General features: G+C 43.6%; 1 protein-coding gene, 2 non-coding genes and 1 pseudogene across 3 annotated transcripts; 1 reads left to right on the plus strand and 3 right to left on the minus strand.

Moving 5' to 3' along the window:
• Positions 1 to 9,676: 9,676 nt before the first annotated feature.
• LOC119363790 (60S ribosomal protein L5, mitochondrial-like) lies at positions 9,677 to 10,246 on the minus strand. Its single transcript, XM_037629165.1, has one exon. It carries the CDS (start codon positions 10,244 to 10,246, stop codon positions 9,677 to 9,679), a length of 570 nt encoding a protein of 189 aa, XP_037485062.1.
• A 712-nt stretch (positions 10,247 to 10,958) lies between these two features.
• On the plus strand, positions 10,959 to 11,032 carry TRNAE-UUC. Its single transcript has one exon. It is a non-coding gene; the product is annotated as a tRNA-Glu (tRNA).
• A 631-nt stretch (positions 11,033 to 11,663) lies between these two features.
• TRNAN-GUU lies at positions 11,664 to 11,735 on the minus strand. The gene has a single exon. It is a non-coding gene; the product is annotated as a tRNA-Asn (tRNA).
• Positions 11,736 to 13,512: 1,777 nt separating this feature from the next.
• Positions 13,513 to 17,760, minus strand: LOC119360891 (annotated as a pseudogene).
• Between the last annotated feature and the right edge of the window lie 8,659 nt (positions 17,761 to 26,419).

Below are 26,419 nucleotides of genomic sequence, written 5' to 3' on the forward strand. Positions count from 1 at the left end.
GCTCATATCCTATTATAAAAAAGTAGGACACATAATGGAGGTCAAGCTATGTGATCACCTAACACCTGAGAAGTGCATTAGAATCAGATAGAGCACCAATATATAAGGATTTTTACAAGGCACCAGCTAATATATTAATGATTATAAACTAATACTACAATAATATAGTTCGTTATTACTTCCTTTTACACTATATTTAAGGCGAGTTTATACTAAAATTTATACAAGTATGACAAGCTAATGAATGAATTATAAATAATCTCCTTACCTCAGCTGATATAATTTCCCGGTAATTTTAGTATTACCTCGCCGTTCTTGAAAACGCGTTCCCTGAGGTCGAACTCTTGATGCTTGATTCAAAACCGGATTCAATAGCAGCAACATATTGATGATGGTGCTTGAACTACCTATTCTAATACCTTTTGGGAAGCCACAAAGCCACATCAAGCCCTATGCTATGGGTCAAGGTACTCTCGAGACCGTCTGGATTGAAGACTATCAAGCACCGTAGGTGGTACCAGCATTCCCTGTCGATAGGGCATTCCAATCTCTAGGTAGCTGCCCGCCCTACTTCATTCCTATCTCCTTCGGCGTCAGCCCCATGTACCCCCTTAAACTAACCACTTGAATTGATCAGGATTTGTTAGGTTGAGTGCATTTTCTTCCAAATCCAGTCAATTTCAAGAAAAGTATCGAAAAATCCCGGGGTTAGGCACCTTTTTTTAGTGAAATCTTGTTTTTTCCCCGCATTAATTAGTTATGGGAGAATCCTTGCTTCCTCAATGCTCTTGCCTTCTTGGTCCTATTAAAAGAGACACAAGAGGTTTTAGCACCGGCATCTTTGGATCAAAAGATCATTCCATCCTAGAACCAACACGACGACTTCTCCTTGCCCGATTTGAAATGGTGATGAATATGAAATTAGGAATATATATGGACAGATGAATTATGCGTCATGGAATCCGGATCATTAAAGAGGTAGTGTAGACAGTTGTCTAAGTGTGATCTTCTTATATCCCCACAAACTATTCAGCTTGATAGACCCAAGGGGAAATAGAATCTCGAAAGGACCTTTCTTGTCCGTAGCCCCGTTGGAATCGAGGGCTTGATATCTCATTGGCATGACTAATTGATGAGGCCGACTAAGTAGTACTCACGAGGTCCTTGATTTCTTGTTAGTCTGTATCTTTCTCTTTAATAGTATGGTATCCAGGTTCACCTATTTTTTTCCATTGTTGCTCTTCAGAAAACGCGTATAGTAAGTAGTCTTCGTCGACGGGACAAACGCTCCAATGTATGCGTTACGAGGCAACTAACATTTTTTCATGGAAGTTCGTGAAAGAATGTTCTTGTTTTTCGTTGGAAAAACCAACGCCGATCTAAAACTAAGTCTTCCTTTCTCTTTTCGGGAGCAGAGCTGAAAAAGATGGGAAATTCCAATGATTCTTCGTTCATTATCATGTCTATTCCTCATAATCGCTCTTTGTGATGCTGCGGAACCATGGCAATTAGGATCTCAAGACGCAGCAACACCTATGATGCAAGGAATCATTGACTTACATCATGATATCTTTTTCTTCCTCGTTCTTATTTTGGTTTTCGTATCACGGATGTTGGTTCGCGCTTTATGGCATTTCAACAAGCAAACTAATCCAATCCCACAAAGGATTGTTCATGGAACTACTATCGAAATTATTTGGACCATATTTCCAAGTGTCATTCTTTTGTTCATTGCTATACCATCGTTTGCTCTATTATACTCAATGGACGGGGTATTAGTAGATCCAACCATTACTATCAAAGCTATTGGACATCAATGGTATCGGAGTGCTTCAGTAGAGTCCCCACTCGCCAACCGCGATGTCTTGGTTGAGAGGCCCCACCTACCCATCTTCCCACAGTTTCACTGAGGTAGTACCATCCCAAATTCGCCACTTCTTGTGTTGATGTACTAAGAAATTGGTTGAGTCCCTAAACCTGAGTAAGCCTTTCTAGATGATGCATTTCCCTTCTTATCTATCGATGTATTCATCTGAGGCCACAGGAAGGTATATATCTACGAGTGGTTTATATAAAGGAGGGTCCTGATAAGAATGATGTTCAGAAAAGGCGAAACAAGTTGTGTTGACTGAGGCTCAGAATACGTTCTTGCACCACTCCTTTTAAACACACATACCCTTTCTTCTCACTAATGTGAAATTCCGGAACTCTGTGTGTAATTGTTGCAACAACGATAGGGACTCTACCGAGGGCTCCCCGATAGGTTCTAGTCTCTCTTTATACTGCGACTGGAGCAAGGCGTAATGGGCTGTGTTGTATGTTGATCAAGGAGGTGCTGCATTGGCTGTAGCTGCAAGAGGTCTTGAGACAGAAATTATGACATTATTGCTTCTTTCATTTAAAAGCTTGAGTCGGTTCTATCTAGCTAAGTTATTCAATAAAGTAGATCGAAGTGTGTGATGCTTGTGAGTTTGGCAGCTACTATATACGATATTTATAGAAAAAGAAATAAGGAAAATAGGAGTAAGCGAGTAGGGTTAACAAGATTCTAAACGAATACCACAAGTGACGGAACCGACGATGATGAAGAGATAAGGGGCGAAGTTTGGTTCGTTAGCAGGTATTTGTTTAGTCATTCAGATAGTGACTGGCGTTTTTTTAGCTATGCATCACACACCTCATGTGGATTGGCTGTGAGAATGATTTCTCGTACGTAGTCTTTCCTATGACCATTCCAACAAGATGCTCAAAGGTGGGTGGAGAAAAAGCTCAAAAGGCATACTTCCTGCGCTTTCAGAGGATCTAAATCAGTCTTCATCCTTTCGCTTTTCAAAGCCCCTCGCAATAAATATGTAAATTCTTTTCGCAGAAATTCAGAGATTTTCGATCTCCTCGAAAGAAAATGAGTTCGATCAGCAACACCGGTCTCTGCAACAACAGATCGGGCTTGGCATAGTTACGAGGTTCCCGTTCTATTTAACTAACACTAACTGAAGCTAACTAGAAGCTTTCTTCTCATGTGACTCTTGGATCGAAAAGAGGCTACTGGACTGGACCACGGCTGAAACTGCCAGGCATGGACTAAAAGCTTTTATCAGGGATTCCCGAGTCAAACGACTACCATACATGGCATAGAGCTGGAAGCTGCACTAGTGTACAGAGAAGACTGGATGTGAACACGGGCGGACATTGGCTATGTATGGGGCACTCAGTAATCACTATTAGCAGGAAACAACTAGCAGAAAGAAAGATGAACGCACTTTCACTCCTTGCTCTTCAGCACGTACTCACACGAGGGACTCTCAAATCTCTATTTCAGACTATAATCTTTCGATCCCTTTACCGAAGTGATTGATAGCAGGGCTCCAAAATCATAGGGCTTCTTCTATTTTTAGTGTGAACTCACTTCTATTCTATATCAAGATAGGGGCTTCAGTACTTGGCTGACCGCCCGGTGGAAGACCTGGTTCTACCACACAAGGGTAGCTTTCCTAGTCCAGGATTATTTTCCTCGTATGTAATTTCACCTCAATGTGGAAATGTCCGATCTTACTCCAAAATAAAAGGTCTTCATGAAGGTCTGTCTTGTTTTAGGAATATAGGTACCGAAGTTCAATAGTGGTAGGTACCAAGGAGAAGACGAGTCAGGGCCGATTGACAAGACTAGCTAGGCTGACCTTCCAGCCATACTCCATCCAATATCGAAAAAAAGTGCTAAAGGTTTCATGTGATGCTGACCTCAATGAACCAGACCTCGAGAATTCGTTCATCCCTTCGCTCCGAGGATTGGTCGAGTACTTGGCCACATGCATGAGTAAGCCTGTTGCCGGGATGTCCCATTAAAAAGGCAGGTCCCATATTTGAAATACAAAAATAAGATCAGATAGCGCTCAAGAGGTTTTTCTCCATACGAGAAATCCTTCACTCGCAGGGAATTCAAATAGATGTGTTGTAGATCATCAAAGAAAGGAAAAAGATTGAATTCGATCCATCTCCTCCCTTTTCTTTAAACCAAGAGCTACTCCTCCCTTTTCTTTTTTTTATGTAATTTCAATACGATTTTTTTTGTGTTCATGTTTTCAATTTAGAACCCCACGGAAGTGAATAGAAAAAAGCAAAATACCCCTGTGATACGCCTTCCTTTACCTATTTCTTGATTGATTGATGTTCAATGGAGGGAAACTTGCCATTCCTTCTTTCCTTTGAAATTGTACATTTTTTTGATTATGAACTAATTGTATCCTTTTTGTTCCCATCGAGCTTTCTTGCCTAGTGACTAAGGATTTTCACACTTGTTGTGTGTATAAAAGATTTTCTCATAGAATACTAACAGAAGTGTTAGAGGGTTTCACTTTCGATAAGAATCCAAAAGCAAGTTCCCTATACTACCTTCTTTCCCTCCTCTGTTTCTGTCTTTAAGAGGCAGTGCATCTGGCAGGAATCGAACCTACTTTTTGACCCATTTTGCCTTTCTAGGTTGGTGGGCGCTTTCACCATTCAGCCATGGATGCTTTAGTGAGTGAACTAGGTTTTTATTTGAGAACGAACTAGGTTTTTAGTGGTATTCCTTCTCGAGCTTCTATTTCTTCCGTTAAGGGAGATTCGGGAAAAGATGGAATAGGAAGACGTGTTTCCACAACGAACAAGATATGGGTAGAGAAGGGGAAGTTAGCAAAGTTAGACAAGATTGGAATGGGCATAGGAACATGTATTGATGTACCAGATCGGCTAATGCTCCCAGGTTGATTCGATGTATTCCACCAGTTGACTGGAGACTTCATTTATTTTTGATTCAGATTCACTCATAACTATAAGAAGAGTGTGGGATGGAGGAATGGATTACGGAAGGAGACAGATTCCTTATAAAATGGATTAAGGTGGGTTTCGGAGACTCTACTGAGTTCGTGGACATATTAGATTAGATACTTACTACCTACACTTGCTTTTTTTATTCAGGGGAAAAGTTTGGTTAGTTGATCAACTACGAGTAGCCAAAAGCGGCTATTAGGATTATGGATCTGATTTAGATACTTCTCAATCCGTCGCGTTCGCAGGTCTAGTTCGATGCCATCCAGATCCCACTCAAAGATGGAGCGTTTGTTGTCAGTTTGTTCTTCCAGGGTCGAAAAACGTCGCCCATTTATCGTATCCTTCTTGTACAGTCATCCACATAACTCTGGTCATAGGACCTAGTCATAAGTTTCTACTCTAAGTCCATCTACTTCTATTGCTCATACTGAACAGAACCGTAGATTTATTCTAGTGTAAACTGCTTACGTGATCTAATTATAAGTGTAATAAACTCTGTACGTGATCTAGTTATATATGATAATAGTGGTTAGCGGTGGCGCCAGGGGCGAGTAGAGGAAAGAGAGTGCTACTTTGACATTTTCATTAACAATATATCATAATAAGCTTTGCTGAGGCATGCCAACCTGTAAGGTGTTCCCTAGTGAACTGAATTTCTAGGAACATCAATAGAAAAATGACTGTGCACTCTAATTTGGTAGATAAATATATTACAACATTGTTTAGCTGTCTATACTCTGACTCTGCATTCAAATAGGGGTCAAAATGCTTGGTGTCCAACCAGATATCCAAAGAGAATAGTCAGTATTAGTTTACCATTTTCTAGTACATATTTCTAAACCAATTGCATCTCTGGTAACTCTGAAATTACTTGAATCAGTATTGCTATGAGATCCCCTCTCCAGTACTGCATGTTCCCTTGCCGCTCCAGTTGGTTTACCCCCAGAGACATGATTAGTACCACCAGAGCTTGAATCAATCATTCCATCCCCAACTCCTACATCAGAAACAACAGTGAGAAAAAACTCTTCCATTCTATCTATGGTAGATAAAGGAGCTTCAAAGCCGTAGCCATCCTCATGGCCTTTTCACCCTATAGACGTTGCACTTTTTTTATTAAATGAAATAGTTCGTTATCTCGCTCTTAACTCGAAAGTACTAACTAAATAGGGGCATGGAGAAATAAAGAAGTGTGGGGGAGAAGCAGCCGAGCTCATTCCCTTCCATTCCTGCTCTATAGTAGGGGTTATGTCCCCCTTTCCTAGTGAGAGCAATACGCAATGCTGCTACAAATAGAGATAGTGCCCTATCCACTGAAAAACGGTACTCTGCTTCAACCACACGGTATGGCTCCCTCATTTCAAACCAAGCTGTAGACCAAGTAGGAAACAGCTAAAGGTTCCGGTCCAAAGGTAAGAAGATCCGTTGGTTGGAAATCTGTATCAATTGTTACTGGTTCTCCCGTTCTTGGTACTGTGTCATGTGACTCTAAAGCCCCAACTAGGCTAGATCGAGATCTTGGTCCTTGCTAGGCTTACTCGCGTAAATAACCCCCATGTCTTAGGTGTTCTCAGGGGTAAGCGAGTTAGTACAATCGGTTGCACAACCGTCCAGTCCATATCATAATTGTCATAATCAATCATATCAGTAGGTGGCATACTTGCCTGCTCAAGTCCATCTACTATGGATGTGGGCTTGGACCAAGCCATCCCCAAACACTGAACCGGATCTTGAAACAGGGCTGAACTGAATCCGACTTCTCGGTATCCTATCTTCAACTATGATTCACTCAGTTTTAGCGTAGTTTTTATGTTTCCTTCCATTCATAAGAAGAAAGAGGTTATCTTTTAGCTCCGGGTCCGACTTATAAATAGGGTACTTGACCTTAGGATCGAATCAGGCTCTCCTTGGGATAAGCCAGAGAATGGATGAGCCGGGCGAAGTAAGTGATAGGATCTCCAGGATTCTAAATTCCATGCCCGGGGAAGTCTAAGAGGATAAAGGAGGATGTTCCCTATAGGGCATTTCGCGGGGTTAGGATGTGCATGTTTACCAAATGAGCGGAAGACTTGACGCGAGCCAATGAAGCGGTGCTAAGGCGCTCCGGCTTTCCCCTGTTGAGTCGCTCTTCCCTGACCTTCTAAGTGAGTTCTAGCTTGAGCTGGCATAGTTTGTTCCGCTTGTAGGCCAAGGTTGAGAATCCATACGAATGGACGAGGAATTGAGGTAGGGAAAGGAAAGGTAACACCCAAAGCATCAAATGGACACTAATACATCTTAGTGGCTATTTCTTACTACCCCAAATGGGTTGAAAGCGACATCTTATCGAACACTGACATCGGAAAAAAGTGGCCTACTTGAAAGAAAAGAGAATCCGCCTTTCATTTCAAAAGAATCTACTGGAATGAAATCAGCTCCGGGTAGAGATGGAGGGGGCTTCGTAGCTTGACTTTAACGGATCCCTTGCTTCATAGAATAGATGGCTAAGCTGTCTTCTTTCCCCTTCTTATTAGTCTCATATCTTCTATCCATCAATTAGTATGAATGAGATCATCTATTTCCTTCTCTTTGGCGGATTCAATCATGCCTTGGATTTCCTTCTTTAAATGGCCTTTCATGCTTACTATAACTAGTTATTTCGGTTTCTACTGGCTGCTTTAACTATAACCCCAGCTCTATTTATTGGCTTGAACAAGATACGTCTTATTTGAAATGAATCTTACGAATAAGTAAGAAAAAGGTAATCGTCTTTTATTTAAAAGACCTTGAGTTATAAGCTGCTGCTTCGAGACTCAACTCACCATGTCTGCTGGGAGGAGACACCAGATAAGGCAAGTTTCATATGAGAATTGAGCCAATCACATCCCTATTCCTATCTTATGCACCTATTATCAGTGGACACTCAAATCGAATCAAACTTTCTTTAGCAATTGCCTCTCCTATGACGCATTCTAGGATTAGTGTTAGTTCATGCGATTGACTTATTCTTATCTTTAGCTGCACCGTAACAGGCTTATCTCGGATCATGTGAGTGAAGTCGTTGTGAGCTGGCACTAAGTCTGCAATCATGAATTACAATCCTTTGTGCCACATTGAAATCCTGCTACCGAATTCTAAGCTTCCCTTCCCTAGAATCTGATTACTCCAAGTCTCCAATAGCATCTAACCAATCCATTAACATGATTGCGTAGTGAGTTGAGCCTCCATATTTATCATCCAACTCTTTCCTTCATCGGCTTCAACGACAGTATTGTGCTTTCTTGCTCTTGGCATCGGGAATCGTATGAGTTTTTCAACACCTTCACTCAGGTCATTTACGCGAGCAGAACTTCAAATAAGAGCAAGGGTTCCCATCTTGGTAGTCTTCAATTTATTACTTTAGCATAGGAGCGCTCTCCAAAGGAGCTGCAACGCGATCGTCCGCGGGAAAAAGAGTTGGATTCGTCCCACCTATCTAGATCAAACAAAACGCTTCTTCTATGGTTGCTATAACCAAAGAGTCATGAAACTCGCATGCAACTTAGAATCAGATTCTTCCACCGAAGGTCCCTATCACGTTCCAGGTCTGGTTAGCTGAGATCTGATAGGGCCCGCACGCCCTTCATTGAAATATCTTATATAACACTAAGCCCTCCTTCCAGCACCGCTGCACGGAGCTATACTGAATGAAAAAATAAGAACCATTCACCAATTCCAGCGGAAATAGAACGCAAATAATAGGTAATTCCAGGGTAAACTAAGATCTAAAAACATGGCCTCAGGGGGATCATCCATGGGTCCAGAAGAGTGAAAGGAAGCCCTAGCTGGGTAGGGACGCGGTATCGGCACGCCAATATGGATTCGCTCGGACAACTTTTCTTTGTGCATCATAAGAAACATTGTACTTTCTATCTAAATGACATAATGAGCAAACAGAAGTATCTTTCTCATAAGCTTCTCCTAATCGGAAAGGCAAGTAGCTTTAAAAGACATACGAGTTACATCCTTCTGGCACAATCTATCTATTCTAATTCACTTTTCTAATTAATCAACCTTCTCCAAAAACCAATGGTTCAAATATACCAAAGGCTGGCTTCTCTCTAATTGTATCGGAACTTGGCTTGCCTGCTTGTGCGATGGCTGACGACTCTAGGTCGGTATGGATAGTCTTTTCCAATGCGATCAAAACACTTTACATTGTACCCTGTAGATCCTCTCTTCTTAGCCGGAAAGGAGTAATTTGGAATCGTGTATCCGCTTGACCCCTTTCTTTCCACGTGCAGATCTACTTCATCGTGCAATCCCTCTTGCTCTCCTCATCCGATAGGACAGATTTAGATCCTCGGGATGATGGTTGACACGGTGATCTTCTCTCTTTCCAAGAGTACAACCCTTTACGTAGTCTATGTCTCGGGAGACAGGTGCGGTAGAGAGGTCCCCCACTTCGATTCATGTCCCGTTAGCATCTCCGATCCGAGAGTTGGGATGACTCCGTTAGTTTTGGTCGGGAGCCGTATGGTAATGGACCTACAACCCTTGCTTCTGGACTAGCTGCAGAGCTAACCTTTGTTCTATTGGTTTGGTGGTTGCTACCAAGACAATTTCTTTATGCCCATCAAAGAACCTCCAGATGCTAATCCATGAAAAACGATACAAGAAATGCGAAAGAACTCAACTGCGGAACAAGGGCGACCCGTGAAAATACCTCAGTTTCTTACTCGTGCCATTGAACTCTTTCTTGGCAACTTGGACAACTTATAACGATGTTTGTCCCGCATATCAGACGGAAGATCGGGTTAAAAAATTCGAAAGCTTTTGTCTCAATTCATATTTAGCCGTGAGCAATCTACATTTGTGATCTCGTATATTTCGTCGCTTCTCCGGCATCTTACTTAGTTTCCCCTTCATCTTTTAGCAAAAAGCCGCTCCACAGTAGTAAAGTCTCATCTTTTGTATTGGCCGAAGTGACAATAGTCACATTGAACCCTTGAATATGCTCGAAGATCTCGAAATGATCTTCCAGTTCCGGGGAGAATTTGCAAAACTCCGTTTCCATAAAGAATTTGATGGAGTTTTCCCGTATTTCGACCGGAGAATCCAACATAGACATTACTGTAAAGATTCTGACTAAAAAATGGTACATTCCATGCCCTCGGAGAACGCTTTGTCGTGTAAAGTCACTAACATATCCAGTGTCTTTTTCGGACCCCAAGAATGGATTGGATCGAAACGACTTTCCTCCTTGAAAATAGGGGCCCCTTTGTGTCTGTATGAATCTCTGACCGCACAAAATCTCCATAGCCAATTTTCCTAATTGGATTCTGAAATCAGAGGCAGCTTTTGGTACTAATCTTATTTCAAACAATCCAGGAACTTCCATAACATTGGCGTGATTCAGTTTGAGCAACAGATCCTGACATAGTACATCTTCGTAATGAAAATGGAGTGGAAACATCATGGCTTTACTGAAGAAAACTGCTTACCTTATTGGAATTTCACAGAAAAAGTCATTTATACTGAGGTGGATGTGCTATATCAGGTATGCTAATGTTCAATAATGTGTTAGAACTTTTATATGAAGACATTGAAAAACAGTTATTTTTAATGCACTTAGTAAAATAGGAAAAAACCAGACGGAATAGTAGGTATAAAGTAAATTGCCCAATGTTTCCAAATTAGTCCAACTTCGCACCTTTCCGGCAGCCGTTATCCCCGGGGGATGATTTTACTCGATAGGATCGTGGCACTTCGAAAGCTAGTCTATCAAATGTTTGTCGAAGCAACTATAGTACGCGCTGAGAGTTCACAGGTCAAGCTATGTCAATTCAAAACGGCCTAGATCTGAAATAGGATCAGTTTCCGTACTTCTGTCTTTTTCAGAAAGTAAGGTCTGCCGGTTGCCTTTTAGAAGGCGAACAAACGAAAGTTCTCCGCGGGCGCTAGCGCTATCTTGTTCGCTTTTGTCAACTGAAGTTGCGCGTAGCGCCAACTAACTAATAGCTGATAGAGCGCAGAGACTCTTCTCTAAGCGAGCAGAGCCATTTCTTTCTACTGTCGTCAAAAGAAAAAGAAAAGTACTAAAGGCGAAGGGCATTCTGTTGTACAGCTACTTTGGTATAGTTACAAAGGTAACCGGTAGGTGACTATTGAATCGACAGTAGTTACGAAAGGGGGAAATAGCTCAGTTGGTTAGAGTGCTGGTCTTTCACGCCAGAAGTCGCGGGTTCGAACCCCGTTTTCCCCGCCCGATCTTCCTCTTCCTGCCCAACTCATTTTGAAAACACTGGAAGCTGCTGATCCCAGCGTAGCATTCAAGACAATTGTTCCTTCTTCGGTCTCCCTCCACCCCCTTCGTTTGTTGTCAGTCTCACCGCAGGCACTTACTTAATGAATGAGTGAAGATCTTCCTTCCCCCCTTGGGTCTTACCAAGGACTGAGTTCCCACTTGTGGCGAAAAAAAAGTATACCATCCCACCCGGCCTAACCCGGGTGGTTAAGGTTCCTCTCGGAGACTGCCAGTCTACAAGAAGCTGCCAGAGCTTTAGCCATTGGACCACATCCATCCATCCTCCTACCTAAAGACGCCTTTACTTGTTCGTTCTTCGAATTATGCTAGTGGAGACTAATTCCTTCCGGCTAATGAAGATACTACCCCAGTCTTCCCATTCATTCCCAGTGGATCCTTCTTATCCCTTTTTATTGAACGAACCAAGTTCACCTATACGAGAGTGAGGAATAGAAATCCTATAATCAACTTCCCACTTTTGATGTCCCGTTTGACGATTCTGCTGCGTCTTTAGAAAAAAAAGGAGAAGGACAGGGGTCGCTAGTCAGAAAAGCTATAACTATCAATTCGAATTCTGAATGAATCAAATCTCCCCAAGTAGGATTCGAACCTACGACCAGTCAGTTAACAGCCGACCGCTCTACCACTGAGCTACTGAGGAAGAACGGACTTAAGGAAGCTGACTCTCGTTCTTTGGCCCAACCAACCGCAGACCGAAAATCCAAAAAGTGCGTCACTTTTTCTCTTTCACATACACCGGGAGAAAGGGTGACGATAGCAATCCCCTTTGCCTCCCCGGCCGGGGCAGGACAAGGGGGGCGGCGGTGAACCATCAACTCTCGATATGCATATTGATCAATCGATCTCTGCGTCCTGCCAGTTCGCTAAGTAGACTCACTCTACCGAGGGGCAACTAAGGTTGGTTCCTGCCAATTCCCTTGCTGATCAGCCTTGGAATTGGCAAGTATGAGAGAGGACTCTCTCTGTCTCTCCGAGTTTCAACTACTAAGTGAAGTTAAGTAGCACTTCCGCTATTCTAAATGTGAATAGATTCCGATCAAGCAAGCAGGAGAAGGTGGTCCTTTCATCTCTCTGTCTGCTCCATGCTCTATAAAGGATCATGAGAAGGTTTAATGCTAGAAAAAACGAGATCTGCCTAATCATTTCGGTAGATGAAGTAGTGGGAGGTCACGAAGGAAGTAAGGGGGCATGTTAAGTTGATAATTTCGAACATTGTAGCATCCTTTTGACGGTTGCGCTTTGAGTTGAGAACTTTTAAGAACTCTTAATATGAAAATACACATTCTAAAATGACGCATCGAGTGAGACCATTCTGTTTCATTGTGAATGAAAGACATTTTCGACCAACAACATCTACTCATATCCAGCTTCATGTCATTTTTGAACACTGCGATCAGCAAGCAGCAAGCGGGGGAGAGTCAAGTCAAGTACAACACAGGACTGATGGGGTGGGGTGTGCCAAAGCAACCCGGGACCCCGGAGGGGTCACTACAAAAGCGTTGGCGCCTTCTTTTGAAGGTGAAAAACTATGCTAGCTAAGAAAAAGAAAAGGGTTGCGCTAATGGCAAGGAGCAAGAAAAGGGCAGCTAGCTCTAAATTTGATAAATCGAATACCTCCTGGCTTCAGTTATGAGAGAGAACTCCAAGGCAGGATAAAGACTGAGTTGGATTCAGCCGCGTGGGGAATGAAACAACATTCATGGAATGAGTTAAGGCAAAACCTCCAGCTCTTTTTGAGAGTCAGGGGCTTTAAAAAGGGCTGTCTGCATTACTGGATTCACTATATCAAATTGTAGTAAAAACAAGGGGCCATGTAGACTATTCTGAGGTGGTATGCTAAACCCATGATCAACTGATGTAGCTAGTGTGACTAAAGCAGCAGCTATTGGCTTAACTGGTTCTAAACTCTCCCACCCGATAAAGGAATTGAAAGACTACCCCGGGCCACGTAGACTAATCCCTTCAGCGGACATTCTTTTCTAGAAGGAAAGTAGCAAAGCTGAACGCAAATACACATGCAAATCCCAACGACAACTACAAAGAAACGACGAATCCCAACTACGGATATATAAGAACCGAAACTGCTCAGAGCATTCAATTCGGCATAAGCATCTGGATAATCTGGAATGTGACGTGGCATACCCGAAAGCCCTAAGAAATGCATGGGAAAGAAGGTCAGATTAACCCCGAAAAAGTGATCCAAAAATGGATTTGGTCTAAAGTTTCAGGATATGTCCGACCAAAGATTTTACCCACCCAATAGTAAAATCCAGGAAATAAAGCAAAAACGGCTCCCATAGAAAGTACATAATGGAAATATGCAACCACATAATAAGTATCATGTAGAGCAATGTCTAGCCCAGAGTTTGCTAGAACTATTCCAGTGAGCCCTCCTATGCTGAACAAAAAGATGAACCCTACAGCAAATAACATGGGTGTTTTGTATTGTATCGAACCTCCCCACATGGTATGATCATGGTAGCTGCAGTGAAGTAGGCACGCGTATCAACGTCTAAGCCCACAGTAAACATATGATGAGCCCAAACTAGAAATCCAAGAACACCTATACTTATCATGGCATAAACCATGCCTAGATACCCGAAGTCCGGTTTTCTTGAAAAGGTCGATACGATATGACTAATAATACCAAATCCAGGCAGAATGAGAATATACACCTCTGGATGACCGAAGAACCAAAAGAGATGCTAGTATAATATTGGGTCTCCCCCTCCTGCAGGATCAAAAAAGGTTGTATTAAAGTTTCGATCGGTTAATAACATTGTAATTGCCCCCGCCAGTACCGGAAGTGATAATAAAAGTAGGAATGCTGTCACTAGAACGGACCACACAAAAAGTGGTAATCTATGCATAGTCATTCCAGGTCCACGCATGTTGAAGATAGTTGTTATAAAATTGATAGAACCTAAAATTGATGAATACCTGATAGATGAAGACTAAAAATTGCTAAATCAACTGCTCCTCCAGAATGGCTGGTAATACCACTTAAGGGCGGATAGACTGTCCACCCAGTGCCGCTGCCCACTTCTACTAAGGCTGAGCTTAATAGGAGCAAGAGACTTGGTGGCAACAACCAGAATGATATATTATTTAATCGTGGAAATGCCATGTCAGGTGCACCTATCAGAACCGGAACAAACCAATTACCAAATCCACCTATCATCGCCGGCATAACCATAAAAAAGATCATTAAAAAAGTGTGAGCCGTTATTAAAACATTATAAAGTTAATGATTCCCACCAAGAATTTGATCGCCGGGTCGGGCTAATTCCATACGAATCAGTATGGAGAAGCATGTGCCCATCACTCATGCAATGGCACCGAGATGAAATAGAGAGTCCCAATATCCTTGTGGTTAGTAGAGAAGAGCCATCGAACCATATTTGTCATTTTTAATTTTAGAAATGAAAACTTTCCTTATCAAAGAGGGGCCGGGGGGCTGGAAAAGAAAAGAATCAGAATTACTGAGCTACCCCGCTCTTTTTTTTTCTAATTGCCTTCTAAGATCCTCCGACTTAAACAAGTTGAGAGCATGCTTGTGCTCAGCTCTTAAGAGACTTGCCTTGCTCTTGGGGATTTCTTCCCGCCGGATCCTCTATTCCACTTCCAGGCACCTCCTTGCGGAGCTTTCCGCCTCAAGGAGATCCCGGTTGTGGGAAACAACATTTCGAAAGAAAACGGATCCTCCCTCATTCTCCCGCAGATCTTGATAAGATGCTTGGAGAACAGTGAAAGAATCAGTTGTGTGCATATGGTCCAGATAGGAACGAAGCGCTTCATCGACCAAGTAGGGCTCGATCGGTAGATAAGGCCCTACTCTTTGATAAAGCGCCACAAATTCCTGAATGACATCTTATCGCATAGAAGAGATCTTTTCTTCCATTAGGAAGAGCTTAAGCCGCCCAGGTATGTCTTCCAGGGGGGTATTGTGATTAAGCTCATTCTGAATGAAAGTAACCCATCCCGGATCCTGCTCGTAAAGACTCAGATAGAAGTTTAGCCCTGCTAAATGAGCTAGAGCCTAGGGGTCTTGAATCTCTGGTGGGAGAGTGATCAGAAAGGAGGAGCCGACGAAGCACGAACTAAAAAGATTGAAAATAGGTATTAGGCATAATAGAAAACGACAAAGGAATAAAAATATACAAATCGAAAGTAATATCCAATTATATATTAAGGGAAACTTAATACATAAGAAAAAATAGAAAGTAGTAAAGCGGGTAGTGGAGAAGAGCCATCGAACCATATTTTTCATTTGCTTTTCGTTTTGAAAACTTGACTTATCAGGGAGGGGCCAGGGGGCTGGAAGAGAAGAACTTGAATACTAAACGCTGGAAGAGAAGAACCTTAATACTAAACCAAGTTTCGGGAACTTCTTGGTGACTTGATTGGTTCCCTTCCCCCAATTTGCAAAGGATGATTCCCGTGAAGGTGATCTCGATCACCATTCTATGATATTTCTAGATGCTTTTGAGAAGCTTTTCCTTTTACCTAATGCCGGCTACCGACAACTTACTTCATGCTATTACTAACACTTATGACTGAGCCGCACTTGCTTTCCAAAAGAAATGGAAACTATCATGCCTGAGACTAGCCAATAGAAGAAAGAGCCACAAGCAAGCCATAGTAGCATCCTTTTTCTTTGCTTTCTTCAACAATGCGAATCTACCTCACTCCTCATCATAACTCAAATACAAATTCCAGTTCCAAATTGATATTTCCTCACGTAAGCAATAAAATGTGAAACAAGTATTCATCATGAAACTTCAGACACTGATGAGAATAAAAGCAGGAGTATAAAATTTATCTCGATATAGTAACTAGCTCAAATTAAAGTTTAGTGTCACTTCGAGTGAGTAGGATAAGCAGGAGTAGTCGGATGATCTGAGAAGGGAATTAGAGAAAAAAGAGCAGCAGCTCAGTAATAACACCTAGGCTTTTGAATTAACTCTGCGATTTGGAAGACAGAGGAAATGAAAGTAGAAGAAGTTATCGAAACTCGGAACCACATGTTCAATCTTTTTTTAGCGGTTTCCCCAAAGATCTTTATCATTAACGCAACCTATGTTTACTACCTCCTGTCAAAGAGCCGTCCATCTACTTACTGCCTGCAACCGCCTTCTTGTCGCCCGCCTTTGACACTCTAGGATGGGGGTAGGCCCAGCCCAGTCTTGTGCGGTTAAGGTTGTTGTACACAATCTCAGTTGAGCATTCAGTTAGAGGCGGCGATCGCAGGTTCGCCGGAGGAGAGGGTGTTGCGAAAAAGATTGCACAAACAAAGCCCTCCTGCCTGCAGCCCTATTCTAGAAATTAGGCTGGCTATGTTACTTATAACCGCAGAACGAGCAATGAATCCCCAACGACAAACGAACAAGGGGCGGGGCATTTTCGGGGAGTAGCCCCCTTCATAAGAAACTTCCTGGCACATACATTAAGGGAGCCATGGAAAGGTGACTGAAACACCTGAAACAGGGACTACCCGAGCTAATGATAGAGGCAAGAACACTTTCCGGCCAAGTCCCATTAATTGATCATAACGATATCGTGGAAATGCTGCACAGACCCATATATATAGAAACAGAAAAATAAGAACCTTGATACTAAACCAGATCGAACAAGGGATCTTTTGGAAATGGGAAGATCTAGGATAGGCAGCCAACCTCCTAGAAAGAGCGATGTGCATAGACCGGGTGAGTAGGGATGCAGCTCCGTGGACCGCTCGTCGGGCCTGATAGGTGGTGGTATCACAGCCTTCTCAAAGGAACTGTACGTGAGACTCTCGCCTCATACGGCTCCGTCCTGGAATCTGGACCCCCCTTTTCCTTTGACCAACGGGTCCTCGAACCCATGGGGGTTATGAATCATTCATTCATTGATTGATTCAAGGTAGCTTTAGACATTGTGGGTAGAATGTTGTCCCTTGAGCGAGAAGATATGACATAAAACTATCCTCAGTTAGTTAAGATTGATGAATAGAGATTAGTGATAATAATTATTTCCTATAGGTAAGATCTCTTTCTACGCATCAATTTGGATTCTATTAACTAATTTTGAAGAGATAGTTTATCTTGAATTATTAGCAAGAATAATACTAAAACCATCATCCAAATACCTAGTAACTAATCAAAGATATGGGCTATTCCCTACTAAAAAAAGGATAATCTATGAGTGCCATTACTATATTCATATCTAGATTCTGGAAAGGCGGAGGAAATAGACTTTCTTGCTCCTGCATCATTCTTGCTAAGGGCATCTAAGGAACTAATCAAAGGTTACGAAAGAGAAGGCTTGAAAAGGAGCTTACTTTTCCCGCTAATGCTACTTCCGCTATCTCGTAAGGAGGATACGACTCATAAACCTCCCTTGGTATTTGGGTAGGGAGAAAGATAATTAATTAGACTGAGTGAGGAATGTATACAACTACTCCTCAAAAGGCAATAAGAAGCACGCACTCCTACTAGACATGGAAGGAGTAAACCTAAAATATGCTTTCTTCCCTTATGTTGAATCGACTTCCTTGTCTCTTTCTAGAAAGTCACCAGCTGGCCCAAGGTGACCTACTGGGAAATGAAAAAACAATTGGTTCAATCGAGTACTTATAAGCTGAACGGAGTTCTCTCTCATATTGTTATGTTTACCTGGAATGCCATAAGCCCGCTCTCAAGGAACAACTCGAATCACTGCTGACGCGGGACTTGCTTTCGCACGGGGAGTTGGATAAATTACCCTCTTGTGGGTATGGCGATAGATAGCAATAGCAACGGATTGATTAGACTGACTGTTGGATGAGCTCCAAAAGGTGGTGAGCCTGATGAGTCAACAAAACGGAGTGGGCCCTTTAAACCCCTGGGGCGTAAGCATTTCTCCTATCCAAAATAAGAGGTCAAGTCAATCTTGAATGCGGTTAGTACCTATTAGTATTAGATACAGAATCCTATTTGCTTTGAGCGCCCCTATCCTATATTCTCTCTATCTATAGATGGAGAAAGACATGCTCGATATGAATTGGGACAAAGAAAAAAGTAAAAAGCAGGAGGTAGGTCCGTGGTTTCAAGTTGAGTAGTGAGTGGTTCCTTGAGGGGAGTCGATAGAAACCTTTACTCATTTGATTTCCTCCCAAAAGAAGGAGGGGCATAAGAGACACGAGATGATCAGGTGTGTGCACTAAAGCTCGACATGATGAAAGCTTATGAGAACTTCACTGCTATAGCTGATATGGGATCTAATGACTTATTTCTTAAAATAGGGTTTTGTGACTACCGAAAGTTTCTCTTTTCATGACACAGGGGGGGGGGGTCTCTGTGGCCCTAGTTTCTTTGGCCCATTTGAAATGAGCTACGAATAGGTCCTACTTCAGACAATCCTTCGTTGTCCCTTCAGAGGAGATGAGTGGGATGACGAATGAGTTCTTTAAACATCTCTATACTGCTGAAGGTACTGAAAGAATGGAGGATGTTCGTTCTGTCGACAGTTCCTCGGAAAGTATCTCAGGCAATGAATGAGCAATTGACTGCGCCCTTTACTGGTTCTGAAGTGTGACCTTTTTAAGATGTACCCTGAAAGGCCCCTGGCCCGGACGACTATCCAGTCCACTTTTTTTCAGCAAAGGTGGGATTTCTATGGTGATGAGGTTAGTGACTTCAGTTACCTTCTCGGTTCTTTTCAATGGGGAGCGTCTTGAGGAATCCAAACCTTCTCAGGGACTACGCCAGGGAGATCCAATATCTCCGTACTTATTCTTGGTAGCAGCTATTTAGGTATTCGAAATAGCGAAATACATAATTATCTATCTCAAGTATGTCTCGTACTTATCTTGAGCCATCAGTCAGATTGAATGCAGCGCCCTGCCGGCAGCTCCTGACCTCTGTTCTTATGGGGGAAAGAAGGTGTGGCTTTGGACCCCAAACTCTTCCATGACACCCTTCTTCTTATAGCGTGGGTAAGTGACCAATACAGACAAAAATCACACCCATTGGATCCATCCTGATATGATTGGGTGATTTGCACGTTCCCTTAAGAACAAGCACACACACACTAAATCCTGAAAAGAAAGATAGATGCTCATCTTCACACTGATAGCGGCAGGCTCACTACGTACGTTGTCCAACCCACCTCGTAAGACATCTTTCCTCGGATAGCCAAGCGAAAGAGGAGGTCTCAAGCGTGCAAAAACACATGTATGAGCAGGAAAAGATGTGCAATCAAGCTCAGAGACTGCAGATAACGGATCTCTCAGGCACCGGTTTCCCTCAGTTCTGGAAGGGAAGCGAGCTTTCAAGGGTCCAAGGATAAAAAAGGTAATTAATATGTCTCCGACCGAAGTGATAGATAAAGGCTTTACCCATTGGCAAGGAACACTTGGAGGAGTGAAACAACGATTCCGCCTAGCGTAGGACACGTATATTTGATCCAATCTAGCAAGCGTAGCCAGCCCCACCCACGGGTGAAATTGTACAGCTCCCTATCTCGTTGAAAGCCCCTTTGCTTACAGAAGAGAAGAGTTGGATGTCGTGGTGGGAAAGCTCCCGTTTCAACTTTGCTTCTTGTAAGCTTCGGGATAAATAGCTCTCTTGCGGGATCTAATCTCATTCTATGGGAACAACTTTCATTTCTATCTTTTGGCTTAAAGTGGTGAACAAATCCTTTCTCTTCACTTTTTGTGCTCCGCATGGCTCCGGTCAAGATGTGACTCATCCTGTATATACATAATTAGGAGACCTCTCACGAACTTGTTAAAGAAAGGAGTACCATTTGTGTGGACAAGCCAAAGCAATCCTTTGATGTTCTCAAGCAAGCTTTAATTGAGGCCCCTGTGTTGGTTCTCCCTGATTTCAGTAAAAGATTTGTGCTAGAGACAGATGCCTGTGGGCATTGGAGCTGTGATAAGGGGTAGAAGTATTCGTGTGGTGTGGGTTTCAAAGGGAAGGTTGCACAATAGATCGGAGATCCTTTGAGGAAGACTGAAATGACTATACTTATAGAATGGTCCATATCGAACAAATACGATACTGGTTTACACAGAGAATATTGCCTAGCTCTAAAACAGCAGCACCTGAGTGCAACTTAGTGTAAGAAAGAACGACCTTCTGCTACCTTTTTACCGGGGCATTGTTTTAACAACTTTAGCTGATTGATCTATGAATGGAGGGATTCAAGCTTATTTTTGTTAACCGAGATGCAAACGACTAACAAACTGGATTCGAAGCCACCTGTCGTAATAGTACCTGCGGGTTCTTTCTGTGGAGCCTTCAAATGCAATAGCTAGCTGCCCAACGGCCAATGCCACAGGCAAATCTCCATTTTCCAACTTATACAACTCTTTGGGGTCCAAAGATACTCGCCATTGCAACTTAATAAATAGGACCGGTGGGATCGCCTTCAACAGATATATCGGTTTCACTGCTTTCGTACCCTTTGTTTTGGTCATGTGGTGTAACACCCCGGATGTAACTTTCCATCTTTGTATCTCCAACTCTTGCCATTTTTGGCTATGTGATATGATATTCCCTCCGTGTCTGGGTTTTGCCTTTTGTTTTGCATTTTATTCATGTCATGCATATCATATCATGTCATCATGTGCATCTCATCTGCATACGTGTTCGTCTCATGCATCCGAGCATTTTCCCCATTGTCCGTTTCACAATCCGACACTCCCACATGCACCAGCACACCCCTCTTGTCTCTTTTCATGTGCGGGTGTTAAACGTTCTCGGAATGGACCGAGCCTTGCCAAGTGGCCCTGGTATAGCACCGGTAGACCACCTGTCAAGTTTCGGGTCATTTGGAGCTCGTTTGGTACTCCGAAGGTTAACCGCACAACCGCAAAGGCCTCTTTTGAGTTGCAGCCCAACACCCCTCCAAAACAGCCCAATAACCCATCTAAGTCACTTCCATGCTCTCCGTCGTCGGATCACGATCGTGTGGGCGAAAACTACACCTCATTTGGACACTCCTAGCTCCTTCTACCTATAAAAACACCCCCTCCCCCGAAATCCCGGATCATTTCCTACCCTAACCCTAGCCCCGCTCCTCTCCGTGCTGCCGGACACGTCCGGACGGAGCCGGACGCGTCCACCGCCGCGCCCCGGATGAACCGGATCCCGCCACGTGGCCTGCGCCGCCGCCCCGCGGCGCCGGCCCGCTCATGGCCCTCGCGGGCCCAACCGCCTCGCCGCCGCCGCGCGCCCAGGCCGCCGTCGTCCTCCGCCTGCCGCCGGCGCCGCCCGGTCCCGCCTCCGACTGCGTCGCCTCCAACCGCGCCGCTGCCCGACCCCGTCTCCGACCGCGCCGCCGCGGCCAAGCTCCGGCCGGCCCGTCCTCTCCGGCCTTCCTCCCCTCCGTCAACTCAGGCGACGCCCGCGCCCTCCGACGAACTCGCGCCGGCCGTCCTCGATCCGCACGACCGGATCTAGATCCACCCTCGTTGACTTCTCCCCCCGAAAATCCCCTAGAGTTATTATCTGTCAGTAATTTTGTTGCATGTTCAACACCCCACAACTTTGCACCTGTGGCTCCGTTTTTGGCGTGTAGCATACCGAATTGTTCGCCTCGACGAGTACATCATTCCATCGCATTGCATCATTTTCATTTGGGCTCATCTTGATGCCCGAAATGCTGTTGGAAGAGTGCTTCATAATGTTAGTTTCAGATTCTTATCAGAAAATGCACTTTTGTCATTTTTGCCATGATTGATGTGTGCATCTTATGTACTTGAGTCCTACATGTGAGTTGAACTATGCCATGTCTTCTTTACAGAGGTGCTTACCATGTATTTTTGTGATCAATGTGGTGACTAGCACAAGCATGCAAACTAGGCTTCATGATATTGCTGATTTTAGTCCCTGTTCTGCTGTTATTTTGATGCCATGTAAACATGTTGCTACAGAGAGATCCATGCATAATTTGGGATACTTCAGTAAGGGTGTTTTGAACATATGGTTATGATCTATCCATTCATGCCCCTGGTTGAAATTATGGAGTAGTCTAACATGTCATTTTCGTGCTCTACTTTTGCTTCAAAATGTTTCCTGGCAGATTGTTTACCTGTTATTCAATTTTGCCAAGGTTGTTGTAGTTGATCCGTGTATGCTATGATGTTGTTCTTGCCATGTATAGCTTCTATGCCATGTCTTCTTGATGTATGTATGCTTAGTTTATCATGAAATGCTCTGTAGTGAGTGCATAGAGCTCGCGAAGGTGCCTTCGTAATTCTGTCAATGCCATGCTCTCTTTGCTGAATCTGTTAACGAAACTTGCTATGTTCACATGGGTGCCATCATATCTTCTGGTCCTTTTTGGCTTATGGTCAGTAAGGGACTTTTGATCTATGCTTCGAGTAGATTCATGCCATGTCTTGTTTTGATATTATAAGGTCTTGTAACTTGTTGATAACTTGCTCTGAACATTGCTTCGTGATGCTGTTTATGCCATGTCCAACCTGATATTTTTAGCTCTTTTGCCATGCTTGTTTGAACCTGTTATGATGTGATTTAGCCATAGCTCAGTGTTCCTCTTTTGTTAAGCATCTCCTGTAGATCACTGCCATATGCTTTGTTGGTATGTTGGGGTGCTGTAGCATAGTTTCTTGTTGCATGCTAAGTAGCATCGTGCTGTTAATCGCAGCTTTGCGCCATTCTTGTTTTGATTGCCATTTGCAAACCGTGCATCCGTTTCCGGTGATCTTCATACCGATTTCAACCGAAATCATCTCATCTTTCCAGCGGCATACTTGGTTTGCCAAGTTGATGCCTTGCTCATCATTTTTCCTCCCGAAGCACGCATAAGCATTGCATATCACATCTCGCATATCATGACATGTATTGCATCATGTTGCTTGTGCATTGCACCGTGATTTATTGTGGTTCCTTTGCTTGTGTTCTTGCTTTGGGTAGACCCGGGAGACGAGTACGTGCACGAGGAACCTGTTAAGTATGCTAACAAGGATCAAGCCTTCGACAACTCTGAGAACCTTGCAGGCAAGATGACCATACCTTCGATATCACTTCTATCTTTGCTTGCTAGTACTCGCTCTATCGCTATGTTAGTTCTACCTGCAACTGTTTATCATGCCTCCCTATTGCAATGTCAAACCTCTAACCATCCTGTCCTAGCAAACCGTTGTTTGGCCATGTCACCGCTTTTGCTCAGCCCCGCTTATAGCGTTGCTAGTTGCAGGTGAAGATGAAGTTTGTTCCTGGTCGGAACATGGATATTTTGGGATATCCCATTATCTCCTGTTTAATTAATGCACCTTATATACTTGGTAAAGGGTGGAAGGCTCGGCCTTATGCCTGGTGACTTGTTCCACTCTTGCCGCCCTAGTTTCCATCATACCGGTGTTATGTTCCTTGATTTTGCGTTCCTTACACGGTTGGGTGATTTATGGGACCCCCTTGACAGTTCGCTTTGAATAAAACTCCTCCAGCAAGGCCCAACCTTGGTTTTACCATTTTCCACCTAAGCCTTTTTCCCTTGGGTTTTCCCGAGCCCAAGGGTCATCTTTATTTTAACCCCCCCGGGCCAGTGCTCCTTCGAGTGTTGGTCCGAAACGGGAAGACTGCGGGGCCACCACGGGGCAACTCGAGGTCTGGTTTTACTCGTAGGCTAACCTATCTGGTGTGCCCTGAGAACGAGATATGTGCAGCTCCTATCGGGATTTGTCGGAACATCAGGCGGCTTTGCTGGTCTTGTTTTACCATTGTCGAAATGTCTTGCGAACCGGGATTCCGAGACTGATCGGGTCTACCCGGGAGAAGGTATATCCTTCGTTGACCGTGAGAGCTTGTGATGGGCTAAGTTGGGACACCCCTGCAGGGTATATTATCTTCCGAAAGCCGTGCCCGCGGTTATGAGGCAGATGGGAATTTGTTAATGTCCGGTTATAGATAACTTGACACTTGACTTCATTAAAATTACATCAACTGTGTGTGTAGCCGTGATGGTCTCTTCTCGGTGGAGTCCGGGAAGTGAACACGGTTTAAGTTATCTTGACGTAAGTAGTTTCAGGATCACTTCTTGATCGATTCTAGCTTCTCGACCGTTGCGTTGCTTCTCTTCTCTCTCTCACTTGCGTATGTTAGCCACCATATATGCTTAGTGGTTGCCGCAGCTCCACCATATTACCCCCTTGTCCTACCTATGAGCTTAAATAGTCTTGATCTCGCGGGTGTGAGATTGCTGAGTCCCCGTGGCTCACAGATTCTACCAAAACAGATGCAGGTGCCGAGGATACCAGCGTCGATGGCGCAACTGAGCTGAAGTGGGAGATTGATGAGGCCCTTGGTCGTTACTATGTATCGTTTCCAGATGATCAGTAGAGGTGCCCAGTCGGGACGATCGGGGATCTAGCATTTGGAGTTGTCTTCTTTTCATTTGAATTTGACCGTAGCTGGTCTATGAGTGTATTTTGAATGATGTATGATCTTAATTATGTATTGTGTGAAGTGGTGATTGTAAGCCAACTCTCTTTATCCCATTCTTGCTCATTACATGGGATTGTGTGAAGATGACCCTTCTTGCGACAAAACCACCATGCGGTTATGCCTCTAAGTCGTGCTTCGACACGTGGGAGATATAGCCGCATCGTGGGTGTTACATGTGGATGACTCGCAGACCGTAGATAAGATGGATACCCACGTGCTGCCTTCAATGAAGAGAGTTTTACCAAGGACCCTTAGACAGATAGGGGGACAGACAAGAGGTATGCAACCTGCTGAATATTGTCACCGAATCACTCACTGACAAATACTTGGGGCTCCCCTCCCTGTTTGGAGTGGATAGGAGAGACTGCTTCCAACACTGAATTAAGAGAGTTTGCACTCGGATTAATGGCTGCAAAGAGGAAGGGCTAATTGGCTCCGCCATGGAGACCGAAATACAAGCTTCTTTCATCACATCATTTTGCAACGGAGAAAAAATAAGAACATAATAAAGTTTCTGAATGACTCAAACCGCAACAGGATCGAAGGTAATGACCAGTTAGCATCTCTGATACAGGGTTACTTTGAGGGACTGTTCACCTCAGAAGTCCTAGCTCCCGACCCTTGGGAAAGTAAACAGGCATTTGGAGTTGTCCAGTCGGGACGATCGGGGATCTAGCATTTGGAGTTGTCTTCTTTTCATTTGAATTTGACCGTAGCTGGTCTATGAGTGTATTTTGAATGATGTATGATCTTAATTATGTATTGTGTGAAGTGGTGATTGTAAGCCAACTCTCTTTATCCCATTCTTGCTCATTACATGGGATTGTGTGAAGATGACCCTTCTTGCGACAAAACCACCATGCGGTTATGCCTCTAAGTCGTGCTTCGACACGTGGGAGATATAGCCGCATCGTGGGTGTTACATGTGGATGACTCGCAGACCGTAGATAAGATGGATACCCACGTGCTGCCTTCAATGAAGAGAGTTTTACCAAGGACCCTTAGACAGATAGGGGGACAAACAAGAGGTATGCAACCTGCTGAATATTGTCACCGAATCACTCACTGACAAATACTTGGGGCTCCCCTCCCTGTTTGGAGTGGATAGGAGAGACTGCTTCCAACACTGAATTAAGAGAGTTTGCACTCGGATTAATGGCTGCAAAGAGGAAGGGCTAATTGGCTCCGCCATGGAGACCGAAATACAAGCTTCTTTCATCACATCATTTTGCAACGGAGAAAAAAGAAGAACATAATAAAGTTTCTGAATGACTCAAACCGCAACAGGATCGAAGGTAATGACCAGTTAGCATCTCTGATACAGGGTTACTTTGAGGGACTGTTCACCTCAGAAGTCCTAGCTCCCGACCCTGGGCTACTGGGGAAAGTAAACAGGCGAGTAACTGAAGAAATGAACGCAAGCCTCTTGGCCCCGTTCACGGTAGATGAAGTAAAGGCAGCACTCTAAATTCAATCGAGAGTTAGATACAGTAATCTTCAGATATGACAATACCTCCCCCAAAGCATTTTCAAGTGTTGGAATTAGGGTACCAACCACGAATAGGAGCTGTATAGAACTCCGGAAAGAGACCTTTGATGAAGTCGGCATCCTCCCAAGTGGCATTTGCTTGATCCAAACTAGCCCACTTCCTTGCTGCTGAAAAACCATGCAATGCAAGTAATTTTCCACACACTGATTCACACGTTCTGTCTGGCCATCTGATTGTGGGTGATAGGCAGAGCTAAACCTCAATTTCACTTGTAGTGCTTTGAAGAAGGCCTGCCACATGTTACTTGTGAATATCCAGTTTCTATCAGAGACTATTGACTTTGGCAATCCATTCCACTTAAAAACATTATCCATGAAAGCATGAGAGACTGATTGTAC

This window comes from Triticum dicoccoides, chromosome 2B (assembly GCF_002162155.2).
Source record: "Triticum dicoccoides isolate Atlit2015 ecotype Zavitan chromosome 2B, WEW_v2.0, whole genome shotgun sequence".
NCBI lineage: Eukaryota > Viridiplantae > Streptophyta > Magnoliopsida > Poales > Poaceae > Triticum > Triticum dicoccoides.